Here is a 14,373-nt window from a genome sequence, read left to right as displayed (position 1 = left end):
AAAATAATAAAAAGAAAAAATAAGAGACTCTGAACATTGATAGTAAGTAGTGGTTACACAGCCCATGAGTTTGTCTACACAAACGCAACTACTTCTGTAAAATGATTTTTATCAACTTAATAAGTTGGTTATAAATTTCCCCTTGTAATCTTCATTAGTGCCTAGAAAACAGGGTACAGAAGCAATCATAAATGCAAGAGTGGGAGTCAGGGTGCTTCCTGCAAATCTGAAATCTGAAAGCAAAATAACATACTAGAAGAGCACAGAAGTCATCAGATGTATATAGCTTAGCAAAGAAAACTGTTTTGCTACATGCTTGTAAAGTGGATTGAGGTCATCAAGAAAATGTGACACTGTATTCATCATGCTGTATAGGAGCATGTACAATTTCTTAGTAAAACTTCTACTAAACATGGTTGTTTAAACCTTAGAGGAATAATTAGAATCTTTGTGTTGCAAAATGCTCATTGCAGATGTTATGAGGGATTAACAACTTATAATACATTTAGTACAACAGAGGTAAATGAACCTAATTATCAAAATGTAGATAATTTTACAATACATATTTCTTTACACACAATAAATGAATAACAGGGTGTTTTTATTTTTTGAGACGGAGTCTCACGCTGTTGCCCAGGTTGGAGTACAGTGGTGCAATCTCGGCTCACTGCAACCTCCTCCTCCCAGGTAACTGGGACAACAGGCACACACCACTGTGCCTGGCTAATTTTTTAATATATTTTTTAGTAGAGACGGGGTTTCCCTACATTGGCCAGGCTGGTCTCAAACTCCTGACCTCGTGATCCACCCGCCTCGGCCTCCCAAAGTGCTGGGATTACAGGTGTGAGCCACCATGCCCGGCCCACAGGGTGTTTTTATAGCATGCAGACACAGTCCACAACAGCACTGGCTAGCATTTCAACTAGTCTTTCTCCCAAATATCATTAGTGACTTTGAGCAACTGTGGCTACTACCATTAAATATTCTTAACCTAAAGATTCAAACACAAATGCCTCTAACATAAATACTACTGATACTCTGAGAAGACTTCTAAAATACACATTTTGGCCGGGCATGATGGCTCACGTCTGTAACTCCAGCACTTTGGGAGGCCTAAATAAGACCAGCCTGGCCAACATGGTGAAACCCTGTCTCTACTAAAAATACAAAAAAATAGCCAGACATGGTGGCATATGCCTGTAATCCCAGCAACTTGGGAGGCTCAGGCAGGAGAATCACTTGAACCCAGGAGGTGGAGGTTGCAGTGAGCTGAGATCGTGCCATTGCACTCCAGCCTGGGCAACAGAACTAGACTCCATCCCTAAAATAAAAAATAAAATAGAATACACATTTCCTTTTTGGAACTTTGTAAATGATTCACCAATATTGTTTATTAATATTCCTTAATGATCTATAATGAAGACAAAATATTAAATAATAGCTTGATGAAAAGGTCAACAAATGATTATTACTGTGCTAACTGTTCTCACTGTAATAATAGTATATATTACAGAAAACATACACCTGCACACTGCAGAATAAAGAAAAAAGTGAAAAAAGGAAAACAAAAACACTGGTTTCAAGTTCAGGCATAGTAGGGTTTTTTTTTTTTTTTTTTTTTTTTGAGACGGAGTCTCGCTCTGTCTCCCAGGCTGGAGTGCAGTGGCCGGATCTCAGCTCACTGCAAGCTCCCTCTCCCGGGTCCACGCCATTCTCCTGCCTCAGCCTCCCGAGTAGCTGGGACTACAGGCGCCCGCCACCACGCCCGGCTAGTTTTTTTTTTTTTTTTTGTATTTTTTAGTAGAGACGGGGTTTCACCGTGTTAGCCAGGATGGTCTCGATCTCCTGACCTCGTGATCCACCCATCTCGGCCTCCCAAAGTGCTGGGATTACAGGCTTGAGCCACATAGTAGGGTTTTAAAACCCTAATCCAAATCAGTGATTTGTACAATTTCTGAGCTTTAGTTTTCTAAGATGTTAAGACACTGAGATACTAATTTCCCAGGTTGTTGTGAACATTACAGAAAGAATGCCTAACATTTTAAATGTTCAACATATTACATATACCCTCAATATTTCCCTTGGAATGTGTTTGGTGTGGGAAAGCCTATAGCAAAAATAAACAGTGATGCAAAGTCAGGATTCATGGCCAAACATAACTATTTATTCATTTTTTTCTTAAAAACATTGAGTTTCTTCTTTTAAAAAAAACAAACACCTAGAATTTAAATATTTCCCATTCCATCACATACAAGTCTGTATACATTATTTACATCTTTTGAATAAAACATATTACAGATTTTCTGACATTCAGTATCCCTTTTTAAACAAAAATGAAGCGATTAAACTTTGATCAGTGACAATAACAATTTGCATAATCTGGCACAGTTTGTAATATAGCGCCTATGTTGAATTTCATAACTTAGACGATTTTTCCCCTTCTAACTTCATTATAAGAGAAAAACTGTCTCCATGAGAGTAGTTCCCTGTCTTTATGCACTCTCCTCAATACTTGTACAGTATAAATGCTGCCCTTATTCTTACATTACTTGGTACTGACAATATTCCTCTGCTTTTGTCTTCAGAAATGATTTCTATTTGAACTTTAAGTGTTCTCATATATACTGTTTTCTCTTTCAACCTAGATTTCATGATATTGTTCCTAGGGGTAATTCTAAGTAGTAACTTAAACTTATAGGAAAAGTTCAAATGAAACATCAAGTAAGTGTTTCCTACAAGATTAGTGCCCTCGCCACCCTGGTTATGCATGTACAATAATAACAAATACAAGTTAGTGGCTGCAAAAAAAACTATTTTCCCTAAAAACAGTCATTTCTGCCAAACAATTTAAGGAGCAAAGCATCCTTAAAATGAAAATGCACTAATCTTTTTTATAACCTGCACAATTAAGTATTTCAGAAAAATAAAAACTTGTGCAAAATGGTAAGAAACACCACCTATACAAATTTAATATTAAATCAGACGAGAACATGAATCTACAAATAAAAACAATATTAATAATATATGGAGAAATTAAATATTGAAATTTTGACTTTGTATCACTAATAATCTCAGCTTCAGTGAAATAATTTAAAGAAAGCTGTCAAACACTAATTTCCTAAACAAACTGAAACCTATGAATTGACAGTAAATACTTCAGAATCTCTAACAATGAAGACCTGCAAAATCAGCCTAATTATTTTCCAGTGTGTGTGTTACACTCACAGTGGAAAAACATACTGCTGGAAAAAGCCAGTGATTTTACTATCTACCTTTGAGAACTGTAGCCCAAAATTTTCAATTATTTAGTTCTATATGCAGAAAAAGTTGTATTACATTTGCAAAACTGATTTTTGTATTTTCTCTCTTTTGTCAAAATGTGAATCAGTTCAGCTACAAGTGACAGACATACAGAGCAGTTTTATACCTTCAAACTGAATTATTCTCTGTGATTAGCCTATTAGGAAAGCCTTAAAAATTCAAAATCATCTCTGGTCAGAATTTTTGTTACATCTTCAAATTAAACTTTTCCATTAAATCTTAAGATAGCTTTACTGCTAAACATTTATATCATACACAATTAAGCTGATAGCTGAACAACAGTGATTTCCATGGTAAATTTTAATATTACAACAAAACTCTGATATTTAAATTATTTAAGAGTAGTCCTTAAAGTGTTTCTAAGAATTGGTATATATTCTTTAATTTCAAAATAAGCTTAAAGTATAAATCTGTGTTTTTAAGAATTGGTAGATTCTTTAATATCCCAGATAAATTTCAAAATAAAGTAAGTTTTCTTATTGGTATTCAGTCAAATTTCCAAATTGTAAATATACTTTTGGTCCCACATCTTTTAAAAAGACATTAAAAATTATAAATGTATGAAAAGGTTACACAATTCTAAATATTTTGTGATATGTAGGCTTAAAACTCAGTATAATTAGTAGATGAAACTTATTCCAATTTCTTTGTACAATAATCACCAGTCTTTCATTAAAGTCAAATTGTTCATCTGAGTAAAAACATTTTTTTAAAAAATGGCAGTAAAGGCTGTTGTTTCCTTAAACTACTTCTATCTTAAATATTGGATCCATTTTCCCATAGTATCCATTCAATCAATACTATCCTACAGTAGTCAAAATTAAATTGAAAAGTTTTCACAAAAAGGAATAAAAATAGAAAACAAGTTCTAGAGAAAGGACTTGTTTTTTTCCATTATTAATATATCTAAGGTAATTAAGGTAATTAAGCTGAATTTTTTTAAAAAGTAAAACCTCCACATCCAAGTGATATTTTCCACTTCAAAACAGTGACATCAGGAAACTATTATTTTATTCAATGATGCTACCAATGCTTAAAACATTCTCTTGTGCAAATTCGGAAATTATGGCACATTCCTTTGAACTTCCCTAATGGTTTCACTCTCAGAAAAGAGCCAAGCTTAAATTACAGTTGAGCTGATGATTAAGATAGGTCATACTGGCTGGCTGTGGTGGCTCACACCTGTAATCCCAGCACTTTGGGAGGCTGGGGAGGGCAGATCACTTGAGGTCAGGAGTATGAGACCAGCCTGGCCAATATGTTGAAACCCCATCTCTACTAAAAATACAAAAATTAGCCAGGTGTGGTGCTGCCTGTAATCCCAGCTACCTGGGAGGCTGAGGCAAGAAACCTGTTTGAACCCAGGAGGTGGAGGTTGCAGTGAGCTGAGATCATGCCATTGTACTCCAGCCTGGGCAACAGAGCAAGACTCCATGTCAAAAAAATAATAGGTCATATAAGCTGCCAAAAGTGTTTGGTGCAACTAAAATGATGAAATTGATTTTCCTGCATAATAAAAAACTGCTTTTCACGTCATGCTCTAGAAGAGTTCCAAAAACATTACACTTTTGCAGTATAGCTGGAATAAACAGTGTTCCCAAAAGAACCACTCTGAAGATCAACTCTCATTTGGATGTTAAGGCATGACTTATTCACCTTACAAAGTAAGTTCTACAACTCAATATTTGTATCTTACATATTCTACTATTTCAGTGGTTATCAAAACCTCTCTCAGAGAGGGGTAAACAAAAGTATAAATGAAATGTTGTTTTGCTACTTTTCCTTAAGCAAGGAAAATGCTAATACATAAAATGGAGTCTGGTGGTTATATATGTAATATATAAATATCCGCATCATCTCTATTTCCTGATAAGAGATTGTAGTGTTTTATCCATACTGATAGGCCAGGCAGTAACTCAGTCTGAGATATATTATACACAAAACATATCATCTCCTACCTAATACATTTTATGGTGACCATTTAGAATTTACAAATGACTAACCGAGGAAAGGTAGAGACTGCAATTAAAAATCTTCCAATTTAAGCTAAATTAACCTCCAAAACCTCTACCAGCAACTAATGTGCTTGTTATTTTAGTGCAGTCTAATGCCATGGTTTTTAAGGGAAAGGGAATAATCAAGTCAGCAAATGAAAGCCAGTAGCACCATCTACTGCTAATTAAAATATTTTCATTCTTTTTGTTATTAATTTCTCTCTAGCACCACTACTCCATCAATTAAAGTAATTCTAAAACATTGCTTCATATCAACATTTAACCAAAAAAAGCATTGTGTGTGACAATAATACTATGTTAACTTACTACATTTTATGGGATGCTTTTATCAAAGGATAAGAAAACCAACTGTTGCTTTATAGCTATGTATTAATATAGAGCACAAGGGGGAAAATAATTACCTTGGTTACTTACAAATTAATTGAAGAAATCCAAAATGAATCCAATAGACATTTATCAGCAAACTCTGCTGCAGAACAAAGTATTGATCCTTATATTTAAAAGGGCATCTTACTAACTTTCATGGGAACCAACCAAATCAAATCAACATTTTATTACATCAGTTCTTTCACTTTCTGATTTTTTCCTTACTTGTACCCATGTAACACCATGTGCAATGCCAGGCCTCTCCCCTAGAGAACTGCTATGCTTTGTTAACATATATACACATATACACATATCCTTACTTCCCAGTGACTGTGATTAAAGAAATACTCTAAGCAGGCACCTGAGATTCTGGCACAGTGAAAACAAACTATGTACATATAGTGGGAAAGTAGGTCTTACTACTAAAAATAAGTACAGTGTACTACTGTATAAGGCTTGAAAGGGCAAGATTAATTTTTCACTATTCTCTCTACACTTGGCTACTGCAACTCCTTTGTTATTAGATAGATATGAAGTCAAATACAATATGGAAGACTGAGTAATTCTGTGCTTCATTTTCCTATATAGACAAGACTCGAAATCACCTCACAAATTTTATTTCTGAATTAACCCATAATGATTCATATTATCTATCTGAAAAAAAAAATTTAAGGAAATTAACTAGCTCTGACTGCAGTTTATAAATAAGCTTTACCAATAAATGTCCAATATATTTAACTCTGCCAGGCTTTCCTGTTACTTCTACTGTTGGTACTCAGTGAATAATTCCTAGAAATGAAGTGGAGAAAAAGGCAGTTTCTAGTCAACATAATTGTAATGGCAGTAAATTGTATCACTGCTCTACTTGTTAATGGCAAAACAAATTGATTTAATTTAGTTTCTTTTCTACTGAGTGTTTTTAATCTATACTATTTAAGGGCAAGCATTTCTTCCTAGATGTGAAAAAGGTGTATATTTCAACTGAAGGAAGGGTATATATTTCTAACTGAAGACAGAAGAGCTACTGGAAATGACAAAACTAAAACTGGATTTCTAAAAAGGGTATTTCTCTAGAATAAAACTGAAAGAAAAAATTAATATTCTAAAAACTAAGTTTCTGAACTTGTTATTTATGGTAATAATTCACTAGAAAGTCATGGTGAATAAAATTTAAAAGTTAGTAACTACTGAATTAGCATTTTTCATTATCTGATATCACTGCAAAGAAAAACATTTCCTTTCACAGTGGGAAAACCAGAAGTCAGAATGCTTCAAACTGGGCCTACGATAACCAAAGAAGGTATGGTATCATCTTAAAATGACAGGCAAACATCAGCTCCATTCACTGAATGGAAATGCTAAGAAGTGATCAATTTCCCCCAACAGTCCTTAAATTCCATGTTTAATGTCTGTACCTAAAATTAATAATTTATTTTTAACTTCTCATGGAAGTTGATTCCTAAAAGGAAGTCTCTAAGACTTGGTTTATAAGTAATTGATTAAAATCTTCACGCCATTCTATTCAAAGGTTTTCAGACAAAACTTTCTAGAACTTGACTCCCCATCCCTAACTCCCCATACAAACATCTCCATGCCCCCAGCCAAATACACATTCCTATCCCCTCCTCTTCAAAGTAGAAGGGAATTCTGCAGACTTATGGCTCATTTGGCAATTGCTAGGAAACCTCACAGTTCAGCATCACCTCTGAAGATGGCAATCCTATAGATAACCTGAATTTTTACATCTACAGTGCAGTCAACATGTAGAAAGAAGCCAAAATGTAATACATTTCAACATCCTCAAGTTTCAATATCACAGATATCAAGAGGTGGGAAAAAGACCTGCTTGTAGAGCTTTAAGCATTGTTGAACATAATATATTACCATCAATATAAAATATAATTAAGAAATATTTTTTACGTTCTACATGCATACCTTTACAAATTCTGTTTCTTCAAAGCAGTAAAGGCTGGAGATCACCATATTAGGTAAACTATGGCTTTTATCATAGATATTTTACAACATGCACCAGTAAGTGCCCTGGGTAGTAATCCTAATATTGTTTCAAGCCCTGTTCAGTTCTATTATCTATGCTTTGCACCTCAGAAGTGAGCCTGCCAAGGCACTTAAAAACATAAGTCGTTTGGGGACTTCAAAAATGGGCAATTTATACCACACAGAAACCAATCTATCGGCAGTTCAATCAATAAGCACTTTCTTGCAGCACACAATATTATTTAAAAACTCCTCAAGCAACCAAAACCAAGTCCACTAAGATAAATTTACCCTTAATCAAATGTATAGAGAATGGTTCTTGGCTTCCCCTAGCAATCGAATATGGTTTCATATAATCAGAATAAAGAAAAAGGAACCCAAACAAGCCCCCACCCCCAAACCTAGGACAAAAACAATCCAGATAAAAACAAAATATAACAAAAACCCCAATACACTCCACACTGCTTCATTTGAGGAACAATGTGCACAGTTCTGCATCCTTTTATCTGTCCTTTGAGGTGAGTTTTTCAATCAATTCTTGGAGTGGTGCAAGTTCTCTTCTATCAATAAGGTTGAATTCCTACGCATGATAAAGAAAGGCAGAATAAATAGCAAAAACATTATTTGCATCTTATTCCAAAGTAAATTACCATGAACATTTGTTGGAAATTAGCTTTTGAAGTAAATAAAAGTAGATTTTTTTTTTTCCTTGTTCACTAGGTCTGTGTCTTGGGTAAATCACTTAACCACTCCTGATGTTATGTTTTTCCATCTGTGACATTAGGATAAATCCCCCTACCTCATAAAATTATTGTGGGGGACTAAATGTGATACTGGATGTTAACCACTTCATGTAATGCCTGACATAGAGTAACAATAAATGGGAATTGCTGCTTCCTATTGAAAGGAATGATCTGGACACCATTTAAGTACAGTCAACTAAGTAGAGACACACACAAAAAAAACACTAGCATCTCAGGCAAACTCAGCATTATACGAAAAGCCAAAATCTGGTTACAAACTAACGTATTTGCAAGCTATTATAAGATATGGTAGGAAAATAACATGAATATGGTTGGATCCACAAATGACAAATTAAAGTACTGTGAAGAACACATGAGAAAACCTGAATTTAATTTGTGCTCCTTTAGAAATTCCACCCCTGTCATTCTGAAGTTCACTTCTGAATAGATTTCCCCTGAACTATAAACCATAAGGCTAGTAAATAGAGGCTTGTCTAGATTTCTGATCTGCTGCTGCCATGGTAAGGCACTCTCAGCTTCCAATTTAATTTGTTTATTAGCATCTATCATGTGCCAAGCACTACAGTTAAATACTGGAGAGAAGTATTAGGGGGTATTTAATAGCAGGACCACGCCTAAGATTTGTAGAGTCTGGGCCAAGTCATGTATCATATGACTAAATTACTAAAATTTATATTAAGGTAGAATGTTGTTAAGAAAACATGTTCTATCCTCCTACCTTAACAAATATACTTTCACAACAACCAGGAGAACAGATTCAAACTTAGAATTCTCCAGACTCCTCAGGATTCTGCACTGGAAAGTAGTGACATGAGGAAAGCCAGCCCTGGGTGCCTGGCCCTTAGAAAACCTCCCTGCTTTTCCAACCCCATCCACCCTGCACCTCAGGAGGTCTCATATACGATTGTGGACACTTTGGGTAATGTCCACATTCCCTCTGAAACAGCTGCCATCAGCTACCCCTCAGGCCTAGAGGTACACATATCAAGAGACGGGACCTGCCCTCAAAAGAATGGAGCCCAGGAAAAGATGCATGGAGACCATGGAAATACATTTTGGACCATGTGGACAGATAATTCTGAGTTTCAGGTACCCAAGCAAGCAACAGAAGGGATTTAGGAAGGTATATTCTTAGCCCTATGGATTCCTCGCTCTGTGGGGAGGGGTGCAGGCTGCGGAAGGACCACAGCACTTATCTCGAAATTGTGGGGTCCAAGGCCAGTGCCCCCCTTACTTAATCAAACGGTGATACTGCATAACTAATGGACCTACCTTTAAGAAGTTCACAGTGTCGTGAGATACAAACAGGATCAGATGTGGTAAATGCTATGTATCGATCCCTTGCTACTTGCTACGAGTTGGGAAACACAGTGTAAGATCACTGAGTCAAGTAAAATTAACCCTTCTGGAGGGAGAATATACTCTCTTAAACCACCATAACCTCAACTTTAGCAATCATGTTCTGCCTAAACCAAACACAGATGCAAACTTTAGGACAACATTTTCTTTGTTCCTTAGTTCTGGACATGGGATACCACAGTAAAGTAACGTTAGGAGCAACAGTTTTGGCAAGTTACAATCTCCTAAAGTATGTTTATATAGGTAAAATGTATGCCTTCAGTGTGAGGAGTGTGTACAGGGGGAAGACGGATACATTATTTCTTAAAAGAACAGGGGAAGTGGCAATGACATTTATAAATATATGCCTATCGATATACAAAAATAACACGAATTCAAGATGTTGAATTGTTTATTCTCCTGACAACCATCTCCCCTTCTCAACCTCCAACAACAACAACAAAAAAACTGGTCAGCTCTTTTATTTCCACCACTTTTTCATCTTTGCCTGTTATTTCTCTTATTATTACAGCAAGGTGAGAATACTGTCACTGCTTAGTCTACATTTGTAAGGCCAGTTCTTTGAAGACTAAAAAAAGAGGAAGTCAACTAGGAAGTCAGACCAAAGACTAATGACCCTCTGGCACAGAAACATTCTTTGTGACATATTTTTCCCTCAGACATGATGGACAGTCCTTAACTTAAAACTTATTTAGAATGTGGTTTTTAAAAAAAAGACAAAAAACGGATGTGATATTCAAAACCCATTCCTGAGCCACAGTCTGCTAATAAAGATCCAGGGCAGACTGGAGTAGAAGTACTAAAATGTCCAGGAGAACCAGTTCATTCACAGATCTGCCAAACTAGTCAGATTCATTATCCGGCCCCTCCATATGGCCTGTTAACTGAAGCAAATCCAAGGCACAACTTTTCAAATCCATTTTAGACTTGCATACCATCAACTTGTAAACTAAAAAAATTTAAAAACCAAAAGCCAGTCCTTATCATCATGGAAAAGTGTAGAAGAGGATGCAGACTAGAGAGATATGGCAAATTCCATCCTGACAGTGTGGATGTAGTATTCACCTTAGAATTATGAAGATAAATGCTTACCCTGAGCACCAAAGGCCTCCTCATCCAACTTACCTGGACAAAAAAAATAAAGTGCTTGAAAGATGTATTTAGATGTGCTTCCTCCTGAAGTTGGATCACAGGGTCAAAATGCTGATGATAAATGTGAGCATAAACCCTAAAGAGGCGTTTGAGTATAGTTTTTGCCACAGACATGAAATTCTTTGGGAATGGGACACCTAGAAAAGAGATAAACAACTCCCTCTAGTAACAAGAGATGACAACAAGACAATATGAGTTTGTTGGCAAAGAGCAAAATAAATCACCAAGACAAGGCTGAAAAGAAGTAGTATTTATGAATTTATACATATACCCATTATACCTTTTCAGAAGTTCTCAACATGTCATGAATGAAAATAAACTTCAAAGTTTTTATGATACAAGAATTAGTCTTCATTACAGCCTGTTATGTCTCTAACATACTACCACCGCATTTCTAAAATGAAACAAACACACACCCAAGATGGTAGTGGAGCTAAAACACTCAGATCATCAGATTTCTTTTTTTCTCTTTTTCTTTTTTTGAGATGGAGTCTCGCTCTGTCGCCTAGGCTGGAGTACAGTGGCGCGACCTCCACTCACTGCAAGCTCCGCCGCCTCCCGGGTTCATGCCATTCTCCTGCCTCAGCCTCTAGAGTAGCTGGGACTACAGGCACCCACCATGCCCGGCTAATTTTTTTGTATTTTTAGTAGAGACAAGGTTTCACCATGTTAGCTAGGATGGTTTCGATCTCCTGACCTTGTGATCCGCCCGCCTCGGCCTCCCAAAGTGATGGGATTACAGGTGTGAGCCACCGCGCTCGGCCAGATCATCAGATTTCTTAAATCTCAATACAAATATGTGCTGAACAGAAATAATGCATTAACCATGTTCAGTTTTGTTTAAAATGCTTGCAGTTTATATTGTACTTTTTTCTATGGGAATTATTTCATTACTACTCCAGGTCTACGTTTGTCCTGAAATTAGCTGCATTCTCTATTCCACTGATTTGTAAATTACACTTTTAATTTGTAAATTAAAAGTACTTTTACAGCACTGAAATAACAAAAGTAGAAAAATACAAAATCCCTGTAGAGAAGAGGGAACTCTTATATACCGTTGATGGAAACACAGATTGGTATGGCCACTATGGAAAACAGCATGGAGGTTCCTAAAGAATTAAAAATAGAACACCATATGACCCAGCAATCCATCTTCTAGGTATATACCCAAAGGAAATTAAATAACCCAGTCGTAAAGGTATCTCCACTCCTATGCTCACTACAGCATTGTCCACAATAGCCAAGATATGGAAACAACCCAGGTATCCATCAACAGATGAAAGGATTTTTAAAACTGTGCTATATATATACAATGAAATATTATTCAGCTACAAAAAGAGGGGATCTTGCAATTTACCACAACATGGATAGACCTGGAAGGCATTACGCTAAGTGAAACAAGCCAGACACAAAGAAAAATCTTGTATAACCTCACGTATGTGGAATTTTTTTAAAGTCAAATATACAGAGATAAATAGTGGCTACCAGGGAGAGTGGTGGAGCTAAGTGAAAGGATAGAAAGTAGCAGATATGTAAAATGAACAAGACTAAAGATCTAATGTATAACATGAGGACCACAGTTACCAGTAGTGTACTTAGTGTACTGAGGCTGGGCGGTGACTCACACCTGTAATCCCAACACTTGGGAGGACAAGGTAGGAGGATCACTTCAGCCAGGAGTTCAAGACCAGCCTGGGCAACATAGTGGCCCCTTGCGTCTATAAAAAATTAGAAATTAGCTGGGTATGGTGGTGTATACCTGTGGCCCCAATTACTTAAAAGGCTGAAGCAGTAGGATTGCTTAAGCCCAGGAGATTGAGGCTGCAGTAAGATGTGATTGTGCCACTGAACTACAGCTTTGGCAACTGAGTGAGATCTTGTCTCAAAAAAAAAATTTTAAAGAAGAACAGTATATTGTATTCAGGATTTTTGCTAAATGAGTAGATTATAGCTGCTCTTACCACAGGGGGGAAAAAGGGTAACTATGTAAGATGATGGATATCTTAATGTGTTTCATTATAATAACCATTTTATTATGTACAGTCTCATAACATCGTGTTGTATATCTTAAATATACATGATAAAATTTATTTTTAAAAACGCATAAAATCCCATATGCTTTGTTAAACTTGCTAAATGATGCAGACTGGCATAATAGCCAAAATTGGTACTACTGGGTTCAATGTCATCATATTGCCATCATATTGCTACTGCTCATTTAAAATTACTACAGTTCACAAAGACACATAAGACAAACCAAAGTGAAAGGACATCTATAAAATAATATGTACTCTTCAACAGTATCGATGTCATGAAAAACCAAAAATGACTAAAGTGCACATTTCCAGATCAAAGGAGGCTAAAGAGACAACAAATAAATGAAAACAAATATAAAAGATTTCCTTTGCTATGAAGTACATTAAGAAAACCTGAAAAGCTCAAATAAGATCTATATAGTATAGCATCAATATAAATTTCCTAATTTTGATATCTGTACTGTGATTTTTTTAAGGAAATACATATTAAAGGTTTTAAAGGCATCATATATGCAACTTACTCTCAAACAGTTTAAGAAAAGGAATGAATGAATATATGTGTATGTGTGACAGAGGTTGGGAGAGGGAGAGGGAAGGAGGAAGATGTTAACAACGAAGAATCTGGATGTAGGGTTTGTATGATTCTTTTTACATTTCCTTGCATAAGTCTTGCAAATTTTCTAAAAGTTTGAAATTGGATCAAAATAAAAATTTTAAAACTGTATTATGAGAGAGAAGAGAAAACGTGGGGACACTCATCCAACCCTTATGATACATATATACATATAAGTAATTCAGTCTTAAAAAATTGCTCTTTTAGGCCGGGTGCGGTGGCTCAAGCCGGTAATCCCAGCACTTTGGGAGGCCGAGACGGGCGGATCACGAGGTCAGGAGATCGAGACCATCCTGGCTAACACGGTGAAACCCCGTCTCTACTAAAAAATACAAAAAACTAGCCGGGCAAGGTGGCGGGCGCCTGTGGTCCCAGCTACTCGGGAGGCTGAGGCAGGAGAATGGCGTAAACCCGGGAGGCGGAGCTTGCAGTGAGATGAGATCCAGCCACTGCACTCCAGCCTGGGCGACAGAGCGAGACTCCATCTCAAAAAAAAAAAAAAAAATTGCTCTTTTATTAAAAAAGTTCCAAGTGGTTAATGCATTCAATAAATATGTTTAAAATACTCCATAATAACAACTATTTATATTGTTGTCTTCACTACATTTTTTTTTTCAAAAAATAAATCATAAAATGTCAAAAAGTTCTAACATTACAGGAGCAGATTCTTAGCTTTTTGAGACAATCAGTTGTAAGTTGTAAGAAGTTTGAGAAGGCAAAAACATGACTGTCTATATGTTTATAATTAGACA

At 36.1% G+C, this 14,373-nt stretch overlaps 1 protein-coding gene across 2 annotated transcripts in view; it reads right to left on the bottom strand.

The window, feature by feature from the left end:
- Positions 1-2,142: 2,142 nt before the first annotated feature.
- Positions 2,143-14,373, bottom strand: part of MOB1B (MOB kinase activator 1B) — a 90,358-nt gene continuing 78,127 nt past the window's right edge. For both annotated transcript variants that reach the window (XM_007998829.3, XM_007998830.3), the window contains 2 exons: positions 10,946-11,109; positions 2,143-8,277 (listed from right to left, as the gene is read on the bottom strand). In XM_007998829.3, coding sequence (XP_007997020.1) covers positions 8,200-8,277; positions 10,946-11,109 — 242 coding nt within the window. In that variant the 3' untranslated portion in view covers positions 2,143-8,199. The remainder of the gene's footprint in view (positions 8,278-10,945; positions 11,110-14,373) is intronic.

The sequence above is a fragment of the Chlorocebus sabaeus genome, chromosome 7, assembly GCF_047675955.1.
Source record: "Chlorocebus sabaeus isolate Y175 chromosome 7, mChlSab1.0.hap1, whole genome shotgun sequence".
NCBI classification, from domain to species: domain Eukaryota; kingdom Metazoa; phylum Chordata; class Mammalia; order Primates; family Cercopithecidae; genus Chlorocebus; species Chlorocebus sabaeus.
Note: the sequence above shows the minus strand (reverse complement) of the source record. Positions and strands in the feature narration are given on the sequence as shown.